Source organism: Drosophila rhopaloa, unplaced genomic scaffold (assembly GCF_018152115.1).
Source record: "Drosophila rhopaloa isolate 14029-0021.01 unplaced genomic scaffold, ASM1815211v1 contig_3, whole genome shotgun sequence".
NCBI lineage: Eukaryota > Metazoa > Arthropoda > Insecta > Diptera > Drosophilidae > Drosophila > Drosophila rhopaloa.
The window spans coordinates 21347240-21370118 of record NW_025335123.1 but is presented as its reverse complement, the minus strand read 5'-3'; the positions used below and the strand labels follow the sequence as shown (position 1 = coordinate 21370118).

General features: G+C 36.0%; 2 protein-coding genes across 2 annotated transcripts; one reads left to right on the top strand and one right to left on the bottom strand.

The window, feature by feature from the left end:
* Positions 1–371: 371 nt before the first annotated feature.
* On the top strand, positions 372–1923 carry LOC108045459. Its single transcript, XM_017124789.1, has 2 exons — positions 372–891; positions 1390–1923. Exons 1-2 carry the CDS (start codon positions 502–504, stop codon positions 1615–1617), a joined length of 618 nt encoding a protein of 205 aa, XP_016980278.1. The 5' UTR covers positions 372–501; the 3' UTR covers positions 1618–1923.
* Positions 1924–7102: 5179 nt separating this feature from the next.
* Positions 7103–22668, bottom strand: LOC108045464 (myc protein). The gene is made up of 3 exons (XM_017124795.2): positions 22154–22668; positions 19455–20692; positions 7103–10503 (listed from the first exon to the last, which is right to left on the bottom strand). The coding sequence occupies exons 2-3, from the start codon at positions 20638–20640 to the stop codon at positions 9566–9568; spliced, it is 2124 nt and encodes a 707-aa protein (XP_016980284.1). The 5' UTR covers positions 20641–20692; positions 22154–22668; the 3' UTR covers positions 7103–9565.
* Positions 22669–22879: the final 211 nt, after the last annotated feature.

Here is a 22879-nt window from a genome sequence, read left to right as displayed (position 1 = left end):
TAAGGTTGATCAAATTTTTGACCCATTTTCATGTTACTTATTTCTAAGTTTCCGATGAGTTGTAAAAAGGTAACCCACACTTGGACTTCCACAGACATAACTTTACCAAATTTTGTCCGATTTCAAAGTGGCATACCTCTAAAGACTTGTGATTTCATTCTCCAAAAATCTGCATTCAAAATTTTCATTTCAACGTTGATCAAATTTTTGACCCATTTTCATTTTACTTATTTCTAATCTGTATTAAAATTTTTCATTTTAATGTTGATCAATTTTATTGTTTCGTTGTAGGAGCAGTATAATTTCAGTCAAAAGTCTTTCTTGATAGGAATAGTTATCATTAACTTTTTCATACAGCCACCTTTGGAGCTACCGTCAATCGGAGCACTACAAATTTGGATCTTCCGTCAAAGTAAATAAGTCAAATCAATTGAACAACCAACAAAAAAAAAGACATTACCCGCTTGAATATTCGATCTGCCTAAATTCAAACCAACCGAAATGTTCGAGGTTCAGCATATAAACTCCCGGGTCCGTCGGATGCTAGGTAGGATTTTCCAGGAGCGCCGCGACTACACCGCGTACTCGATCTGGAACTTCTGCCCGATGCACCGCTGGGACCAGGCCAAATCGCTGCTCCAATCCTGCAGCGTGTGCCGCACCGAGTTGTTCCCGGTCGTCTTCTGGGTGGTGGTGCTCCTCAGCCTCTGCGGGGCGGGGACTAACTTCTACGAGCTGATGCAAGTGTGGAGCTGCCCCTACTGGAAGCTGAACATGTGGCGCCAGCGGCACTTCTACGTCCTGAGCTACTGGATGCTGCGCAAGGCTCGACTTTTCGGATCCAGCATAAACCTGATCGCTTGGTTCATGCTCGTCTATGGCATATTAACGGTGGGTACGCGAATTCTTCAGTCTCTCAGCATCACATAAGCATAGATATAGGCATTAAAAGTGCTTTGGCTTGACTTGTAGCATCACATAAGTTTATATAGGTTTTTCTTAGTTTATTGACTTTACTTTTAGGAAAAAAGCGAATTCTTTAGCCTTTCAGGATTCGTTGAACACCGAGTTCTTCAGTATCACTTAATCATAGATATAGGCATTAAAAGTACTTTGACTTGACTTGTAGCATCACATAAGTTTATATAAGTTTTTCTTAGTTTATTGAGTTTACTTTTAAGAAAACGCGAATTCTTCAGCCTCTCAGGATTTGTTGGACAGCGAATTCTTCAGCATCACATAAGCATAGATATAGGCTTTTAAAGTGCTTTGAATTGACTTGTACTCGATCACATAAGTTTATATAGGTTTTTTCTTAGTTTATTGACTTTACTTTTAAGAAAACGCGTATTCTTTAGTCTCACTTAGTCTGATAAGTCCACTCCCCAGATTTCCCCCGCAGCAATGTCGCCCTGGATTCTGGTGACGAGCCTCGTCCTGTCCGTGGAGTGGTTTATGTGGTCCTTCGAGGTGATCACCGGCCGACTGGCGATTAACCTGCAGACGCTGCTGTCGCTGGTGTTGCACGTGTTCTTTTTCGGGATGGTGTGCTGTGTGAAGAGCGTGTTCGAGGTGGCGCTCGCCGATCACATGGAGCACTCGCTGCGGATCATTTGAGGACGGGGCATGCTGGCCGCCGAATGTCATCATTAAGTAAAGGTGCAGGACCGGCATAATTGTATTTCAACCTGCATTAAGCCCAATTAAGTTGGCGGCGGCACGCACACCATCTCGCCCTAATCAGTGTATACGATGCCTTTTTCATTCTTGTTGCATGTGAAAGTACTCTTTCGTTCAGAAAAAAAAATTCTCCAAGCTTTATCACATATTTGTGTATGTTTTGTAGCGTTTTATAAACCAAAAGTCTGCACTAGATCTTAATCAAATTTATAAATTAATAAAGTGTAATATTATTTGAAAGCATTTTGTTTGCTTGTCATAAATTTTCTAAATTCTTTACGTATTGCTTAAAACAATGTAACATTATTTTGTATTATTTAAATGTATAGACTACCATGAATTGCATTAAAAATAAACAAATTTAGTTGACTTTAGTTTAACCGCGAATTCTTAAGCATCGCATGATCTGTACATCAGTTTCATGGTTTCTATGAAGTAGTAAATAAAAGGCTAATATTTTATTTGTAAAATCAATGTATATTATAAAAGTGAAATGAAATGAAACTCTAAATATGTTCCAGTGTTTTTTTTTTACCAACCTCTATACATCGGGGATGTAACCCCTGCTTAAGTTAGGGCACAATTATAGTTCGCCTTCATTTCAACACCGCTAACTTCATCGATCGACGAGTTGCACCTGTTGCAACCCCAGCCTTAACCCCTCCGTGCCTTAACCCCTTATTGCGAACCTCTCGCAAGCTGCAAGCCGCCGAAATCTATACATAATTAAAAGGAAAAAAGAAAAAAGCACGCACAAGGGGGGCAGTGCGTTGAAAGTTTAACGAGATGGCCTGGCCTTATATCCTCGTCCGTCCAGACCAGTTATGTGACATTCGAACCCCCGGACAAAGGAGCTAAAAAAAAAGGAGAAAAATATAAAGGAAAAAAGTTACAGCTGGCCCCTGGACGACGCCTTCGAATGCATCTGTCCGCCGAAGAAAGAAATCTGCCAGGAGAACCAGATAGCCAGCGAACATGTACCCCTATACTTAGGCGAAATGAGATCCCTTAGGCTAATCAGAAAATAAGGAGGTCCAATTGGGACGAGTAAAAGGATATTTCGAGGCCATTTAAAATAAGAAAAAAAAATAAACATGTTAGAAGTTACAAATTGATGAATGTAAGTTGATAAATAAATATACAATTTATTTTTCGAATGGCATAAACACATTTCCTTATTTTTCATGTGAACCCAATATATCGTTTTATGTTTTAATAAAAGTTATAAATATGTATCAATGTTTCTAATTTTAAATTCACCAAATAAAACTCAGGTTTTGTGTGTGTGTGTGGCTCTTCGCTGCGCTTTTCTTTATTCAACTTTCTCCACATTTTCCACAAATCTGTTTATATTTTTTTGTTCAATATTTACTTACAAAAGCTGTCTTTTTCTTAAGCTCTGCCTTTCGTCCTATCAAATGGTTTGTTGTTGTTTAATTACGTATACGCCTCGCCTTCTTACAAATTTGTTTAAGTTCTATTTATATAATTTGTTGTTGTTGCTTTCTAAATATATATAATTGAATAATGTATAAGTATATGGTGTATATTATATAATATATATTTTATTTCAAATAATTGGTAATTTATTAATATATTGTATTTTTTGTATATTATATATATGCATGTAAAACACATTTATTAAATATTTTCGAAAAAATACAAAATTTACAAAAGTTTTCTCTTCAATTCTCGTATTTGTTTTTTAGTTGAACTATTGAAGCCTGTTAAATGTATTTTTTGGTTTTCGTTTAAAGCTGTCTATATAAGCAGATTTCAGTGTTTATCTGTTGGGATTTAATGTGCCTTCGTTAATTTAACATATATTTCTTGGAGTTCCTTTTTAATTTTCTTTCTGTCATTATTTACACTCTTGATTCTATGACTATTTTGTACTTTTGATTCTGCATTGCCTTTTTGTGTGTGTGTGTGTGTGTCAATGTAGGTGCGTGTGAATATGTGTGTGAGTGTGGAATGACCTTGAAGTCCAGCAAATTTCCAGTTCTCGAATAACATTAAGGCAATAAATTATCCAAATATACGCTAAACATTGACAGAAATAACTTAACTCAAAAAGAATGAAAAAATTGCCTAAGCGAAATAAATAAACCGAACTGCGCTTTTAGCAAAGGCGTTAAATTTATGAATTAAGCGATATATAAAAAAAAAACAAAATATCAAAAAATTGTATCCAAAAAAATAATGGAGTGCACAGAAACAAAATGTAGCTTTAAAGCCTTTAATTCAATTATAAAATGTATATTATAAGTCTACAATTTTTGTTTGTAGTTTGCAATCACTAAAAGGAAAACATTAATATATTTAATATCCCTTTTATGAGTGATTTTTTTATTTATTGCTAAAATTACAAGTTACTAACCAACAGCTTAATAGCCAATTTTATTTATGTAAACCAAAACGTATAAAATCGTAAATTGTTTGTTTTTCACAAAAATGGGACCGGTGTACAGTCATTTAATCAAAAAAGGCGAATAAGCAATGCATTTTTAAGTCAAAGTTTTTTTTAAAGCTTATTTCTTAATTCGCTTGTGAATATACTTGATCAAGATTATTTAATTTAACTAAAATTGTTGATGACTCCCAGTGACATTTTTTTGGAAACAGAAGTCAGAACAAGCTGATAGAAGGCGCAAAAAATGAAAACCAAAATAAATAAAGATAAACAGAAGCAGCAGCAGCAAAAAAAAAATATAAATAAAAATAAAAACAAAAGGCAGACGCAGTCGCAGCGCAGCCGGCGTGACCTTCACCCAATAAAGCGACCGACCGCGGTCAGAGTGTAAAAAAAAATGAAAAAAAAATTGTTGCTTGTTATTTTTTTGTTTTAATTTTTTTTTTTTTTGCAGTTAAACAATTGTGCACGCCAATTTTGTTGTCTCTGTTTTGCTTGGCCCGTCGCCCTCATTGTGTGTGTGCGAATTTGCCGGCTACTTATCTGTCTACCCTTTCGATTTTTAGGGGTATCACTACTTGCCAGTTGACTTTCCATGTAAACAAAATAAACATTAAAAGCTAACGTATTTTTAAAGTGACTTAAAATATTAAAACAAAATAATTCTGCAGATTACCAATTAAATATATTTTAAAAGTTCAATAACTATAAACTCTTAATTTAAGTAGTATACAAAAACCTTATAAAAATATCAGTAAATATTTTAAGAAAGTCATTTTAAAACATTTTCACAAAAAAATAACAATAACCATTTATTAAAAATTGATCACAAGCTATCTGAAAAATATTAAATAACATGTCAAAAAAGAGAATCAGCGAATTCGATCGGTTCACTTCAACAAATTTCCCTTTCATCTTTTGCTTTGTTTTTTTTTTGCAGCTCAATTCACTTACCAAGTAAAAATTAACAAAAAAAACAAAATCAACCAACGAAACCGAAACTGAATGATTGTAGTAAAATAATAAAGAAACACAACAAAAAAAAGTGTATAAATGAAATGTTATTTTATGGCTATCGTGATCGTTGTTATTGTTATGTCGGTGACTGTCTCCCGGCCGGCTTTTCTGCTTCTCCTTCTAGTTGCTTTTGTTGTCGCTTTGATTTCATTAAAAATTTTGCCGGTAAAACAACAAGTACAACAACAGTGAAACAACTCTGATTGAATTAACTTAATTTGTCTGGTGGGCAAAGGGGGCGTGGCAGCGACACCCCGGGCGAAAAGCGAAAAAATAAACGCTGAACTGCTTGATTAGAAACGGCGACAAGAGTAATTTTCCCACCCACAAAGTGAATCATTTCAAATGAATCACTGCGAAATGAAAGTGAGAATAGTAGATAATACCATAATACTTAAAAAAAACATGTTATTTTACTTGCTAGGAAATGTAATGTTACTCGTGGGAAAAATCTTTTTTACTTAATACAAAATTCTTAAAATCTTACAAAAGGTAACTACATAATAAGAATGTATTTCGGATAAAAACTTATAGTAAAAATAATTAAAGATACAATAATACAAAGAAAAAGTAATTTTCATTTGTTGTATTGAAGATTTTGAACTAGTTATTATACAAATAGGAATTTTTAAGAAATTCATAAAAACTTTTAATAAAGCTTAAAAATTCAATACTCACTGCAAAATAAAACAATCCAATATAAACAAGCCATTTAGAAACTGCAACAAAGTTGCACGTTTTCCAAAAACGAAAATGCAAATAATCAGAAGCTACAAAAATCTGAAACGGAAAAAACCTTGTACCAATTGGGAGAATCTGGAAATCGTCAATACAGCATAAAAACCAATCATCAAACAGAAGCGAAGAAATAAAAACAAAATAAAAATTGAATTCTTTCTTGGTATGTTGAAATATATTTATTGTATAATTCCATTATCATAAATTTTGAAAAAAAAATATTTAAACGGTTTGTTTCTATATATAGTAGTGTATGTGTGTGTGTTGTGTAATATATATAGTTTATATATGTAAAAGGTACATAAAATGTAATTTATTGTGTTTACTTTTCTCATTTTTTTTCGCTTTCAATTCGTTTTTCATTAATAGGTAACTACATAACGAGTTAAAAATTATTAGATAATATATTAATATAGGTATTTAGCTTGATTCGCCAGTTATATGTATATTATTTTGCGATGTTTTAACATATTTAATAAGCAATAACCAAAGTGAACAGAATTTTCAATAACTTCTTTTGTCATCAAATCAAAAATAGGGTTTTCAAATATATAGTCATAAACATATGCAAAAAAAAGTGGTTTAAATATACATGCAATAATTCAATTATGTTCGTCTATAGTTTCATATTTTTTCGTTCAGTGTGTTAACAGTTTTTTTTTTTTGCTTTCATTTCAATGAGTTTTTCACATTTTTTTTTACACAAGTTTTTACATTTGTTATTTTTCTTCAAATAATTTGCGTTTTATTTAAAAATAAATTTTTAACAACTAATTCAAATAGTAGTTTGTGTATTTATAATATAAAAAATTTCATAATCATAAAAATATATTTAAACTTAAAAACTTTTGTTTATTTTTTATTATAAATGTATTTTATAAGAAAAAAAAGTAAAATGTTTTTTTTTTGTTTTGTTTGCGAGGATTTTGGTTTTGGTCATAGTTTTAATGTTTTTTTTTTGTAATAAAAAATTATGTTTAAAAATGCTCTTTCACTTGAATTTGTTGTTTCGTAAATAAATTAATTAAAGGACTAAACAAACAAAAGGTTTGCTTTTCGTATTTTTTTTGTTTCTTGTCATTTGTTTTTTAGTTTATTGTATCGTAAATTTGTACGGTTCTTGTTTTTGTTTGTTGAAATTATAAAAAAGAAAACAAGGTGTTTTTTAATTCGTTAAACTATTTCTTGTTGTATGTACTATAGGAAAATAGGTGCATTCGTTGTGTGTTTGTGTATTTTGTATATGTATAGGTGTGTATTGTGTGTGTATTTGTTGGTTTATTGAAGTTTTGTTTTCGTTTCGCGTTGTACAATTCGCTTAAGTCTATTGCTTTGTGTTTTCTCTCCGGGTTTTTGTGTTTTCTATAAAAATAATTCCATCTCTTGGGTTTTGGGTTCGCTATTTTGTAGGCGTGTGTAACTATTATTTAACGAGATTGCTATTTACAGTGTGTACACATTTTTTTTGGTCGAAACAATACAAAAAATATACTCCTTAATTGTTTGTCCACGTATATGTAATATTTTTTTTTTGTTTTCCATTCAACAATTTTTTTTTTAGTATAGTTTAATTATTCAAAAAATAAAGAAGAGTTAAGTTGCTTGTTTTTCCAAAAAGATTTGCGGCGGCGTAATAAAAGAAAAATATAAGATACAAAATATTTCATGGGTTCGAACGTAAAGCTAGTAGTAAACAGAAAGTATAAGAAATATATGTATTTGGGTATAGATATAGTAGCTATTAGCCTAGAACTCACATACAAAATTTCGTTGAAACGTCGCCCTATACTATATAGAAATTTACGCGTTATATATAACATACCTAAATAACCTCCCCCGATCTCATTCAATTTCTGGTCATCATATATCATATATCCATATATATCATGCGTGTTTTTTTTTTGTGTCTAAACCTAAATAACAGTTGACATTTCCTTAGAATCGCGTTCGTGCTTCCTACATTTTTCTCTCATGCGCTTTTTACTTCATTCGCATTTCGCTCTATGTCCTTTAGTTTAGTAGTTTAGTTTTTAGTTTTAGTTGATATTTAGATGCGTGTAAACAATTGGTATAATCGTTAATCATATATAACATATTGCCGAGAGGCAATAACTTATTAGCAAAAAATCGACAGTTAAACAGCTCACAAAAGTTTGAGTTCTCTTGGGTCTTGGGTTCGTGGGTGTATATATCTCTCTGGGACTCTCGTAACTCCAATCACAAACTTTGCAGCCAATTTCTCCACTCTTTCGCCCTCTCTCTCTCTCTCTCTCTTCCTATATATATATATCAGCTATTCTCGAGAGGTTTTCGTTTAGGTTTAGTTTAGCACTATTAAATAGTTTAAAGTTTTTCTTGATTCCTTTTTGTTTTCGTTAAGTTTTGCGCATTTCATATGCATAGTTATCAGTTAAAAACTATATATTTATATCCCTAAGTGTAGCAAAAAAAATATATATAGAAAAGATAATATGATTGTAAAAAGGTATATAATATTTTCATATTTGAATCTTCATTGCAAATAAAATGTATTTCTCAATATAGGCAGTAGAGTGTTTATTTTTGGGGTGTATATAAAAAGCTTTTTCACTTTCATCTTCGCGTCGTCGTCTAACAGATTTATATATATATTGTTATATATATGGGTTATGTCGGGGGTCTAAGCAAAAGCATTGAGGTGTGTGTGTATGCATGCAGATACAGTTGGGATTCTCTTCTGCTCCAAGGATGCGTCTTAAAAGACACAGAACCCAAAAGCGCATGTAAAAAGATATTCCCATAGTTTAAGAGGTAAGTCTAGGTGAACTATCGAACCAAGGTCGAAATATGGTGTTCCGCATTGCTTCGTCAAGAAGTTTGGAACCATTTGAAGCCGGCTCTTTTTGTTTTTGTTTTTAGGGGGTGTCAACCAAAAGTTCTACTTTCAGCTATAATAATTCCTATATATATCTCATCATTCTCACTTCCGATTTTTCTGTGCTCTATCTATCTCCTCTTTGTGGCTCTTTCGTTGTAACTTTTGTCTGTTTTCCGTTTCCGTATCCGTTTTTGTTTTCTTTTTGTGTTTCCCTTTTCGTTTGTTTGTGTTTCTCCTCTCTCTCTCTATCTGTCTCTTCACTTTCACTTTCACTTTTCATTGTTTGGTTCTTTGTCCTTACATTTTTTTTATCGTTTTCCTTTTTGTTTACTTCATGGTTAAGTGGCTAATTCAAAAAAATAACTATCATAGAACCTATATCATATGTTATATACAGAGACCTAAACGCTAGCTAAGCCTAATCCTACGTCTAGATTGTAATATATGCAGCGAAAAAAAAAACAATTCAACTTGATTCCATAACACCGTTTTCGATAACTTCCTTGCCAAATGAAATCGAGCGGAAAGAAAATCATATATATATCACATTAAAGAAATCAAATTTGTTAAATCACTTGTACCTCCTATCTCTCCTCTTCTCTCGAATGGTACAACAAAGTAAGCAAATCTTTAAACATAACCTACTAACTGATATTGAAGTTCTCCACAAAAAAAAAATCATATCTATATATGTGTAGCTAGCTTAAGGTCAAGAAAGTATTGAATTGAAAAATCGCAAAAAATAGGATGGTGTTCATCTATATCTATGAAAAAAAAAATATTTATAGGGGGAGGAAAGGGGGCTGATGTTGGATTCCTAGCGCTACGCCGCCGCTTTAAGCAGATAGTACTAGACAACACTATCCACTGACCGAGTGCGGTTCGCTCTTGACCATCCTATAGCGGGCCAAGATCTCCTGCTGCTGCTTGAGTTTCACACTCAGCAGCTGGCGCTGCACACTGAGCTCATGCTCCTCCTGGGTCAGCTGGGTGCACAGTTTGGCCGCCTCGCGCAGAATATTAACCTTGGGAGCCCGCTCCTTGTCCCTGATGGTGGGGATCTGTTTCTTCAGAGCCTCGAAGAGGTTCTTCAAGCCAATGCGACGCTGGCGCTCCATGTCGTTGTGCTGATTGCGCTTCTCGATCGTATCGGCCTCGTCCAGGCCCAGGCTGTACTCCTTCCGGAGGACACTGGTGCAACTGGGGGCCATGCTGGGTGCGGCACTGCGTCGCTGCCAGTTGCAATCCATGGCATCCACATCCTGGCCAACCGCCGAAACCGGCGATATGCTGCCCGACGAGGATGCCGAGGAGCTGCTGCTCACCACCACCTTCTTGCCGCGACACTTTTTGCTCGTCGTGATGCCATGGGCCACACCGTTGGTGCCCGGCATGAGCATGCTGGAGGTGATGCCACCACCCGGTGCCTTCAGGCAGGATCGCTTGCGTCCCTTGTTGCCCGAAATTGAGCTGAAGCTGGACTGCGAGCTGGAACTGGAGCTCGAGCTGACATTCGACGAGTCCACGGATAGCGGCGAGTAGGATGGCGAGGCGGAGGAGCAGTTCTGGTATGGTGTGCTCGATGGCGATGGATAGCGAGAGTTGGCCACCGACTTCACTGGACTGCTGCTGGCCGGCGTGTACGGTAGATTGAAGTTGTTGTTGTAGCGCGGCTTCTGCTTCATGTGATCAATCGATATCTTGTGGGCCATCTTGGTCTGCAGAGCACCCATCACGTGGCACGAGGGATTCGTGGGCAGCTTCTTGTCCGTATACGATACCACATCGATTTCCTCATCTGCAAATGGGCAATAAAAGAGGGAGTTTCTGGTTAGCCTGGTGCATCTATAAGACTTAACTATACTATGATAAAATGTATGCCAAATATTATTTAGATATCTTCCCCCCATAAACTTAAATTCCCATGGGAATCTTCTATATGCTATGATATCTATATTTTATTTTTAATGTGTGCCAATATAATTATGCAACGCACTGTGCTGCAGCTCCAGCTTCTTCTTCTTCTTTAACTTCTGCTTCTTCTTGGTTCAATGGTCGCAACGGAAGCAGTAAATTAGCGAAACGGAAGAGAGTACAGAGCAAAAGCTGTGCGATTCGAGCCCAACCCCCCAGCCAATATCTCTCTATCCCTATGTATCTCCGGCTTTCTCTGTTGCCAGGCGGAATTACGTGGGATGTGGGGTAAGAGAAATGGAATGGAATGGAATAAAGCAAGGCAAAATAAAATAAAATAAAATAAAAGAAGGCAAAACAAAAAGGCAGAGACAGACCAATGACGTCAACACAAAAGGGCGTAGTCGTCGTCGTCTGTCTGTCGCGACGTCGCCACTTGAAATTGAAATCCGTGCAAATCTATTGCTTCCTGAAGTCTGATACACGAGATACTACTTTGCGCAAGATATATACGACCGACTACTATTGTGGAGAAACTATACCCCCCCCCGAAACGTTGACACACTAATCCGCTTTAGCTGTTTTTGTTCCTTCTTTCCTTTCTTTTTTCCACGCCCACCTAAGTCATAATTCTAGCCAAGCAAGGGTCATTAAACTTGCGCTAAAAGAAAAACATTTGCGGGGCTTTGGCTTCGGAGAGAACAAGAATTGCATGAGGATAAATGGCCTGGAATTCGTAATTTTCATAGCTCTCACGAGCTCTAAAATTGTTGTCTGTAAAAATAATTAAACTTCTTAGATAGTTGTTTTATTTTTTTATTTTTTTTTTCGTTTTAAATTCAATATTATGTGGTTTGTTTGGGTTTTCAGGTTTTTTAATTATCCAGAAATTTAACCTTCAATTGAATCAAATTTCATTTAAATTTCGGTATTTATACACTACGAATTCAAGCCAACTGATTAAACAATTCTTTTCGCTTATTAAAACAAGCAACTGTGCAAGCAAGCGAGCAAGAAGAAAAAGCAGGAAAAAAGCAAACTTTGCGCTTGGCAACAAGGTAAATAAGGAATTGAAGACTGAAAAGGGGGGAGAAGGAAGGAAGGAAGGGAAGAGGTAGGACTGCTGACAAGTGCAACAAGTTGCAAGTTGCAAGATCAAGTGCATGGGAGACTGGCAAAAAATAAACATTAAATAAATCCCCAACTGAAACCGCAACGAAATCGAAACCTGCAGAAGAGATGCCTGAGTGGGCATGAGTCAGATTCTTTCAGGAGAATCAAGAGATAAAACGCGAAGAAAAGAAGGAGCCAAGCGGGTTCTTGGTTACTTTTTCAGTTTTTTTTTTTTTTTTTTCTGCCAACGTCATCATTCCACTTTGGCTAGACAACCAACAGACCACCAAGATCTTCCCCCCTCGACAAAATCTTGGAATGCAGCCTCTTCGACGGCCATTTTTCCTTATAAAAATAAAGTGCACGGGATGATGAGGAATGAGCTTCTGACTGGACAACAAACTCTGTGGAATGCCACCCCTTATCATCAGTTACACTTCATTATAAAAAAAGGTTTAATATATCATATATTTTTTAATAAGTAAACCTAAGCAATTGAAGTCATGACATAATAATAATAAATAAACACAAATTCACTGGAATTTCTCAGACAGAATTTCTAGTGAAAAGCCATTAATTGCCAAAAACAAACGCACGACTTCGACTTAAAATCAATAAATGCAAAAGAGAAATAAATCACAAAAACTAAACAACTGAACTGGGAAGCGTGATTTCCAACGAACAGCTTTATTTCAATATTGAAAGGGGAATTTCCAGACTGAGACCAACCCCACAATCACGTTTAATAGACAATGAATGGGATGGTAAAATAAAAATAATCAACATAACAGAATTGCAATCCTCCCATTCGCCCCCCGTCCGTTGTTTTCATTTTTATTTTTATCATCAAACTGCATCTGCTGCCCCGGCAAAACTGCATTCAATTCAGTTATTCAGTTATTCAGATGTTCAGATATAATAATAAAAATAAAAACTAGGGTTGTGCCGGGAGCTTTTGCCTTAGTTTTACTAACGGTTATTCCGCACAAATCGGATGCTGCCGATGCTTCTTCTATATATCTCACATCTCTCCTCTCTCATTGAATAAAAAACCAAAACCAGACAAACTCGTTTGCTGCATTAAAATACAAGAAACCGACTGGAAGAAGCAGACAAGCCAAACAAAGCAACTTTTATTTTGTTTTTTTTTTTTTTTATTATTATTTATTCGAGACGGCAACAGCAACTTTTGTTGCTAAGCGAACGAAGCCAAGATCAAATCGTAATAATAAAGCAAAAAAGCTGAGAGTTGAGGAGTGAACAAGGATGGCTTTAAGACTTTACGATACCCTTTTTGGCGATTGTTGTGAAATTTATGGAAGCTGTGTATCTTAGCCTTGGTAACCCATATACCAAATTTAGTTGAAATGTCTTCACAAACTACAAAATTATCTGCTTTTAGACTTATTTTTAGAGATCATATATTCTTTTGATCGTGCAAAAACTAAAAACACATCATGGGTGTTTATTTTAAATTTTATTAAACATTTTTGAAAGTGTTGTAACCCCTGTTTAGGGTATCAAAAATGCCAAAGAGGAAGCTGTCGTTGATTATAATTGCAAATAAAATGCACACAAGCCGCCACATGTTGCGCAACTTTAGTGCAGGAAAAAGGGGGAGGCGGTGGGTTAGATTGGGTTGGGTTTTCCCTACCCATGCATACGTACTATATGAATATATGTACAGCGAAGTGTGTGATAAGCAAAGACGCCTTTTGCCCTATAAAATTAGCATAGGGACACGGGGGTACGGTGAGATGCGGACAGACAGTCGAAAGGGTAAGCCCGAAAACATAGAAGTATAAAAAGGGGACAAGTGCATCATCATCAATATAAAAGGCGCATTAAACAAAAAGCAACAACAGAACTGCAGCAGATGAGATGCTTCAGATACATATTATCATATGCGAGGGTTAAATACCCCATATCTTTGGGTTGGGTCGTCGAGCAAACGAAATTGAAATGGAATTGGCAATGCCAAAGGCAGTATGATGTAATACAGACAAGAATTTTTAAAAAGCCTATAAAAATAAAAGAAGCAAGCGAAAAAAGCGACGATAACTCAGCAAATAAATTACAGTGGGATAAATTAAGACCACTTGGAATTAGTCATCATACATCGATGTGGGACATTAAAATCAATTAAGATTTCACACATGTGGTATTTTAATATTTGATTTTAGGCAATGAGCAAATAACAAAAAAAAGAATATTATAATTTTTCGAGACAAGAAATTGCCGTTTCTTCTGCCCATTGATTAAGCAAATTACTTTTAAAACGACATAATTGTTGGATAAATTGTTAAGCAACTTTTTCGACCACTGTGCCAAGTCGTAAAATTAAACAAATTCTCGGAGACGATTTCCCTCCCTTCCCCCTTCTTCCCCGCTGCCCTTGTAAATTTGTTTAATAACAGACGCTGTTGTTTATTTTCCGCGTCTGCGACTTTTATGACACATCGCCGTAATCGCCGTACCGCGCAAATGAAAACTGCAAATGCTGGGCGGGAATATATGAAAACAAATGATTATTTAGAAGAAAGTTCATTGAGGGAAAGAAGAATTTGTGTTTAGATCATCGGCCAGCCAGCCAGCCAGCAGAGTGATTTCATACTATTTTTCGCGTCCTGCACTTTATATTTGTTTACCATTTCGCACATTTAACGATTCTCGCGAATTTCGAATTTCATTTCCCGAAATTTTCAAGAAAACCGTGAAATTAAGAACGTAAACATATAAAATCGCACGTGGGCATGGCTTCTTGCATTTTCCCACGCCATCCACCCTATATTATTGCGTTGGCATTTCGCATGAAAATCAAATAAATTGCAACAGCAACACATGTTGCACTTTTGCCAAAGGTTAAGAGACGGAACAGCAGCAGAAATTGCATCTGCAGCAGCAACTGCAACAGAAATTGCAGCCGCAACAGCAACATCTGCTGGCAACATGTCGCTCAACCACAGCTTGCCACACCGATGGCCAGCAAAATAGGTCAGACGACTAAAATGTTGAATAAACAAAGTTGTAAACATTATGTGCTGGCGGAAAACGTGGAAGAATTAAGCAAAACTAAGCAGTAAAAGGAAAATAAATAAATTAAAACAAGTAAATCAAAAATTAACAAACACTGTTAAATCACTGTTTGTATGAAACTATATATCACATTAATTCAATCTTTTAGAAATTGTAAGAAACACAAATAAAAATTCGAAACTAAATAAATTCATATAAAATTATCCACAACTGTTTTTGAAACAATAGCGGAAAAACAGTGCTTCCGCTGCACTGGCAGATTTTCCCACGCGCATTTCTTGCACTTTTCCCTCCATTTTTTTTTTCGTTGTCCCCGCCTATTTGATTTTCTCGGCTTTTCCTTTTCCTTTTTTGTGACGTAGTCAGTGGGAATTTCATCATCGGAGGAAAAGCAGGATGTGAGTCATCAAGTTAAGCCTTTTCCGATGGAAACCCCTCCCCAAGAGTACGAATATAATGACTTATGTTGCACAACGTCGCAATGCGACATATCATACAAGATGGTACTTCTATTTGATATAGTATCCATAATGTAATAATGTAACTGGCACATAAATTATGAAAATGCGTCTGGCAACATTTCCCACTTGAGTTTTTGGCAACATTCTTGGGCGTGGATACATCTTCTTTATATATATGGAAGTATATATATCAATTTATGTGCACATACAGGAAATCTCTCATAAACGCCGAAAGGGAGGCTCGTTTGTTAAGAAAAAAAAAAAGATAAATAAATAAAGCTGTACCAAGTGCGTGAGACCACCGAGGGGGGAAAAAGCTTTGCTCTTTATGGGCTTTTGGTTTTTTTTTTATTTTATAACGCCGACGTCGCCGCTTTTTTGCGACCTTGAGCATAACAATTTATTGCTACTCGTGTGCGAATAAAGCAACAACAAGCCAACAACTACGACGCAATTCCTACATCGGACAGAGATGGCAATACCAAAAGAGATAAGGATGGGGAGAGAGACGCCTAGCAACAGCCCAAAAAGAAGCCGTCAAAAAATGCCTCAAGACCCGGCCGGAAAAAAAACATACGGCCTATTGTTAACAGGGCTTTTTTGGGCCCTTACAAGCGGCGTCTCTTTTCTGTTATTTATATTTCTAGTCTTATTTCGGGTTACTATTTATGTATCTATTGCGGTACGCTTTTTTACTATTCCATATGTTTTTATTTTATTTTATTTTGGATATCATAATTTAATATTGTTTAATAATTATAAGTTAAGATATAAGATAATAATTTAAATTTGCAGCATAAATCGATGAAACTAGGAAAATTAAAAATTGTTCTGAAAATTAACTATTCCTATTTAATTTTTGGTTGTCTTATGAGATAACTTGTTTATCTATTCACTTTCAATTGTTTACTTATTTGTTGTTCACTTTTTCTAAACGCATAAATTAAAGCCGCAGAAATCGAAAGTGAAAAGCGAAAAGAAGACCGAAAAGGAAATTTTTTGCGTCGACTTGGAAGTTTGTCTGGCCATAAAAGTTGAATTTGGTTTCTGGTTTGGTTTTTTTTTTTTGTTCGCCGCCCCCCCATTTCGTTTTCTACGCACTTTTTCCAGCGATTTGGCTGACCTTGGTTCAGTTCATTAACATTTTACCAAAACCCGCACGCACAATCGCAAGGTGCGAAATGCCAAAAAGCAGCACGCACTACCAAAAAGTAAATATATATATGTACATATATAGGCGCCAACATAGGGGCATGTGGCATCTGGTGTCTTGCTCACACCCGCGTAAACCTTATCTATTTGCCGAATTTTGTGCGTTGTTGCCAACCAGCCTTCTCAGACATCTCGCTCGCTCTCACGAAGAAGCTTTTATACTAATTAGTAGACTGCAGCATAGCGATAAAGAAAGTCCCCTACCAAAAAAAAAACTCAAAAAAGAAAGATGAAAGAATTGATATTGATACAAGTGCGTGTCTTTGGATAGTGTCATCTCCCTCTAGCAGGCGTCACAAGGTCCGAGTGCGAGGGAGATGCGAATATAAATTTGCTAATCTGCGGCACGCACCTGATTTCTTTTTCCGCTTCTTCTGCTATTTCTATTTCTATATCTATTTCCAAGGAGAAATACGCACGCAAAAAAAAGCAAAAAAAAAAATAATCTCGAGCCACTTGTGTCAAGTTTTTAGTTGCTAAATTAGCAGTGGAAAAATTATGATGTGATTGGGGGGTGGATGACTTTCGTCACCAAAGTATGATGATGATATGCTGATATTTTGTACACGTGTGCCTATAGTTTATAAAGTTCAAATTGACTCAATCAATTCAATTTTTAATTTATAGATGACTGTTAAATTTCTTTCCTTACTTAAATGATTCATTTTTGCATAAACTTGTTAAATGATAAATTTACAGTTATTACTTAGGAATTTTTTTCAAAGGAATTTCCGCCTTTCTAACTTAGTCTAAAGAACTTTTTAACGATGCATGGTTAAAATATATAAATGAGACCAGACGTGGGCGTTTTTTTTTCTTAATTTATGCTAAGCTCTTTGCATGTTTATTTTTTTACTACATTTTTCTAATTTGTGTTCTATTCTTTTTCGCAGCGGGAGAAAATAAATAAATAAATATGTGGAGCGCTTGGCAACAAAAAATAAAAGCACAAAATAAAACAAAAGCACACAAAATGCAAAAGCAGACAACACCCCAAAAGCAAAAGGCAAAAGCCCAAATCGCAAAAACCAAAACAAACGTGCTAAAATCGTTGTTGCTGCAATTTCTTGGTTTAACTGCACTCGGCAAATTGCAAGAGAGGGAACGAGAGAGAGCGTAAGTATTAGAAAGAGAGAGACGCATAAGGCGCCGTCACAACAAGTTTATTGCTTTTGCTTTTGTTTTTTTGATCTTTTCGATTTATTTTTGCCAAGTTCTAAATGTTTTAAATTTTTCATTTTTGTATTTTTTTTCTTTTATTTTACCTTTGCGTTTCTGTTGTTAATATTTTGTTTTTTTGCTTGGCAAAAAATCAATAAAGCTTGCACTCACACAAGCTTCATAAAATAGTAGTAGTAAATAATGTTATGGTATAGTAGTTGTAAAAAAATGCACTCGTAGTGGCCCTTGTAGTTGTAGTTGTAGCGTAAGACGTAGTAAAATCTAGATGATTGACGTGACGTAAGCTTGCGAGGGTTGCTCAATGGATAGCGTACGATTTGCGCGCCAAAAAGAGAGAGGAGACATTGAACTCGTCCGCAAAAAGGGCAGAAGTCGACTAAAAGAATACCCTCGACAACAAAATAACTCTCAAAGCTTAACCATATAAATATTTCATATAAAAATACACAAATATGGACTTTAAATTTTAAACATAATATTATTGAAATTATTATTTTCTTTTATATTAAAATCCAGTCTTAGTTTGCTTGTAAATACTCTTTATATTAGGGATATATTTCAGTACTTTGGGGATTAAAGATTCGAAGACCTCCAACATTATTTTTCATGATTTTATTTTTGTTTCGAAAGTCCGAAAATATCCAAAATTTTGTGTTAGTACCGAGGGTACGGAAATTGCCGCCAAGGAGGAAGGAAAATTTTTGGGGGCTGTCTGCCACGTGGTCGGTGACCAGACATCCTTGAAAAGCGGACAACAATACAGCCACAGCCCGGCAAGGAAAACGCGAAGAAATTTGGGGTGTTGGCCCAAAAGAGAGAGAGATTCCTATATATATATATATATATATATAAAGGTTATATTTTTTATTCTGGGCGTAGTTCTGCGCAAGAACATCATCATCCCCCGGGTGATGGGTGGGTTCTTCGGAACAGAGAGAGAGGATGACGCCATGGAGCAAGCAAACACAATGAGCCATGAAAGCCACGCGCCAACTTTTTCCCCCTTGTGGGTGGGAAAATTCATAAAGGAAAGCCCAACGGCAGCGCAGCGAAAAGCACAAAAATCAATGGAAAAACCATCGCAGACAGACGCCGGCGTCGCGTGGGCGTTTTTCTCTCTCTTTTTTGGTTTTTTGTTGGATTGTATGCAACGTAACAAGTTTACTACGTTTGCTGTTGACGTAGGCGTTTTCCGGCGATCGATTTTCCGGTTGCTTTCAGTGTATATTTGTGTACTTGTTCTCTGGCTGTTTGTGTTTGTGCCTGTGCTTGGGCGTTATTTTGCACCCACACGAAACGGAAGTGCGAACACTAGTTGAATGTGCAACACCCAAAAGTGTGTGTGGGAAAATAAATGGGGGGCGGGAAAAGCAAAGAATATTAATCAGCCACCCCACGAGGTATCCTATTTCTATAATTAGTTTTGCGTTATAATACTTTATACAAATGGTGCGGCGTAGACCAAATTTCAGCATATAGTTGTTATAATCCCGGATACCTAAATAGTTTATTTAAAGATAAGAATTACTTTTGGTTGTTGTCTTAAAATAATATTTACTTTTTCAATTTTTTACACACAAGACTTTGTATACAAAAGTTTAACTCTGTATTGTTAATAGAACCAGAAATCTTGAGCAAGAGATTTTAGCTGGAAAGGTTTAAACTAATATTTTAGTTAAACTAACACTAACATCTGTTTGTATACCAAAATTCAGCAGCCTAACTAGAGGTTCTAATGAGTTATGGGCATTTACGAAATTTACGGATAAATACAGCCCTATTTTACAAGGTATAGTTCAAATAGAAATTACTTGATTGGTCTAAAACTCACCGGAATCAGAGGGGGTCTCGAGATTGGGTCCATCGTCCACCATATCGTTGCAACGTGTGTAGCTGTGATCGCTGATGTGCAGCATGTGCAGCATCCCGTTGTTGGTGGCGTTGTTGCTGTTGCTGTTGCTGCTGCTGTTGTTGTTGCTGCTGCCCTTGCTGCTTCGATGATGCCGCAGTCCATAGTTAAGGGAATCTCCATCATCGGAGTCGCTGTCCGAACCGGTCGTCGGCGGAGAGTCCACTGTACTGCATCCAGTGGCTATATCGATGGCCTGCTGCTGTTCGTCAATCTGCGCTTGGCTGACCTGCTGATTGAGCACATCGAGGACTTCGTTTATCGTTGGGATGGGGAAGCGATAGGCAATTGGATCCTTGCTGGCATTCTGAAGATCCCTGCTTATTAGATTGATGCAGTTGACATCGCCATCGTCGCTGGTCAGCGAGATATTGTTGCTGCCCATCACGCAGGCCCTTAGGTCCACGTTGTGTCTGAACTCCGGGGCGACCACCTCATCGGTAAGACTGTGTGGTGTATCGGGTCTCAGGTATTTGCTGCTCTTCACCTCGCCCACCTTGCGGAACGCCATGAGATTGGGCAACGTTATTGGGTTCCTCTTTCGCAGGAGACTTCCGCCGGGAGGTATCAACTGGTCCTCATCCTGGATCTGCGACTTCTTGTCGCCACCACTCAAACGCCGGCGCTTCTGACTGATCGTATAGTCCATATCCACCAATTCCTTCTTGATGATCACTGGCAAATCCCCGGGATTGCTTCCCTGCTGTTGTGATTGGATGCTACTTGTATTATCTGTAGTCTGCGATCGCTGATATAAGGAGTAGGGATTCGTGGAGCCGGAAACCACGGCCAGGGATATGGCACTGGTTTCACTGTACGACGATGCTGCGCTGTTGCTCCCGGTTCCAATCGCACTGCTCATGGTATTCAAGCCGTTGGCATTCGCCGACCACATGCAATCGCCATTGCGAATCTCCGGCTTCATGTCCTCCCCGATACCATAGTCCACGAAGCTTGCATCAAAATCGATCTTCTCCAGATCACTTTGGATACTGGCCACATTTTCAACATCGTCGTACAGCAGGTCGCCCTCCATTGGGAAGGTGAAGTGGAAGTATTCGTCTATCAATTCAAGACTACGGCAGTCGAGCAACGGTTGTAGAGCCATTTTGTGTCTGTGTCTGGGATTTCTATATCTTAGTTCCTGAGTTTTCGTCTGTCTGAAAGTAAGTTAAAGCGGAAAATCGTAGTAGGATGGGATGCACAAAATATTTTTCTTACTTTTTTTCCTCAAAAAAAAATCGCTTGGCTTGTCAAATCAAGAATATCGTATTTTGATTGACTCAAATTTAAATACATTCTTCAAACAAAAGCTGAACATTCCAATAAAGTTACAATTAAATATTAAAATAGGATTTTTAAAGATGTTCTTTAAATTGAAAAATGTTGTTTTATTTTATTACTATTATTAAATAGTATAACATAATTAAACAATTTTGTTTATTAATATTTTGTTCAGGTTTGTACTGCCACAATTTCTATATTCACTGACGTCAGGCGCCGTCGAGAGTTCAGCAAATGTTATCAGAAGTAATTTAATATATGCTATTCCTTTATACACTATTAACGGTTCCCATTTGCCCCCAAAATCACGATTATCCGCACTCTTGACAACAGCTAAAATAAAAAAAAAGTGCAAAAGGGAGAAAGAATATTCGTATTCAACTGATAAATTCGTATTCCCAACTGATATTACTGCTGGACCGACCTTCAACTGATAAACTCAGATCTCTAAGCTTTTGTCTGTGTTACTATTTTGCTTTTTCTTAGAATATAATCCGTTGCATTTTCAAGCGGTAAACAAAAGACAAGGAATACGACCAAAAAATAACTGTAAAGGCCTTTACATGATCAATAAAAAAAAAATGTACAGTTTAATGTGATCTTTCAAAACGAATCTCAATATTTAGTTTGATCTTAAAATAATGTATTAAAAAAAAGCAATGTTTATTAATTATTTTTTTACTTCTGTATTTTTAAATTTTTTGTTTCTTGTCTTAATCAACTTTATCTTTCACTTTATAATAAAAATTTCCCAACAATTAATATATTTTTATTGTGACAGACACTTTTTTAATTCCAAAATTAAAATCACTAAAATGGCTTTTTGTTTTAAAACTAGACTGCCAACATTTAAAAAGATATTTCCAATTTTTACTCGTTGAAGATTTTAAAATTAAAAAAGTGACATTAGTTTTCTAAACACTTCTTTAATATTATTTCTAAACTTTTCACTTTATGATAATTTACTAAGCCATTTATTTATAGGATTCTATAGAATTTCATTGTGTGAGTTTCATAAGTCGAAAAATGGTCTAGAACAGATTTGTGTATTTTGCAATAGAACAAATATTTATTTTATATTGTCTTGAGAATATTTTTTTTATTTTTTTTTAAGCACTGTGTTCATTTTTTTTTTCGAGGCTAGTTCTTTTAGATTCAGTTATATTATTGTCGTTGGTATGCGTAAAAGAGCGACTATTTTGTGATTATATGGGTTTACCGTTAAAAGTTTTGTGTTTTTACTTTGCACCCGAATTTCTTTTTAAGTTCTTGGAAACTTCCCTGATTTTCACCGGGCACTTCTTAAAAATGTACTATACATATATCTTTGCACTCACCTCTTTGAACAGCGGTTTTATGTGTTTGTATCCGTCTATTCAATTAATTGTAATCCAATTCAGTTAGATTCCAGTCGGCTATATCATTTCTATCCCGTTTCCGCCTGCTCACAAGTGTTGTTGCGCACTTATTGCGTCAATTGGGGGAAAACGGGGAAAAAAAAACCACCAAAAAAAGGGACACCAAAAAAAATTCTTCCCGTTTATTTTTTGCACTGGCTGTTTTTTTTTATAGTTTTAGTTCACAAGTTCCTCTTCTATTCGAAGAATACAATATTTGCGCGGTTTTTTTGCTCAGGGATCTTGGGGTATTTCTGCGACTTTAGCACTATGATAACTTTTATGTGACATTTTCCTGTTAATTGTGTAGTATATGTTTTAGTAACGTTTGGGTTCGGTTTTTATTTGTGGAATAGCCTATATATATTATATAGTTTTTTGTCGGGCGGAAAACAGCCAAAAATCCAAATCCACAAAGCGAAGACAGGACAGATAGAAATCGGTGAAAACGCGGCGCACAAATGTCAGCCACCAGTTAAGCCGGTTGCTTTTATAAGTTTTTTTTGAATTCAGCCAGCCCGCGGAAAAATGCTCTCTTTCCTCTCTCCCGCTCTTCCACTCATTTGAGTATTTCTCTGTTTGTAAAGCTTTTTAATTCCGAATTTATTGCATTTTGCAACGTAATGTAAATACGCAAGTTCTACAAAGTTCTTCGATGACATTTGG

Excerpts from the sequence above, each read along its gene's own strand:
- LOC108045459 (XM_017124789.1), top strand. The coding sequence starts at position 502 with ATGTTCGAGGTTCAGCATATAAACTCCCGGGTCCGTCGGATGCTAGGT. Across the intron at positions 892-1,389 it reads TCGTCTATGGCATATTAACG|ATTTCCCCCGCAGCAATGTC; the intron begins GTGGGTACGCGA and ends TCCACTCCCCAG.
- LOC108045464 (XM_017124795.2), bottom strand. The coding sequence starts at position 20,640 with ATGGCTCTACAACCGTTGCTCGACTGCCGTAGTCTTGAATTGATAGAC. Across the intron at positions 10,504-19,454 it reads CGAGACCCCCTCTGATTCCG|ATGAGGAAATCGATGTGGTA; the intron begins GTGAGTTTTAGA and ends GCCCATTTGCAG.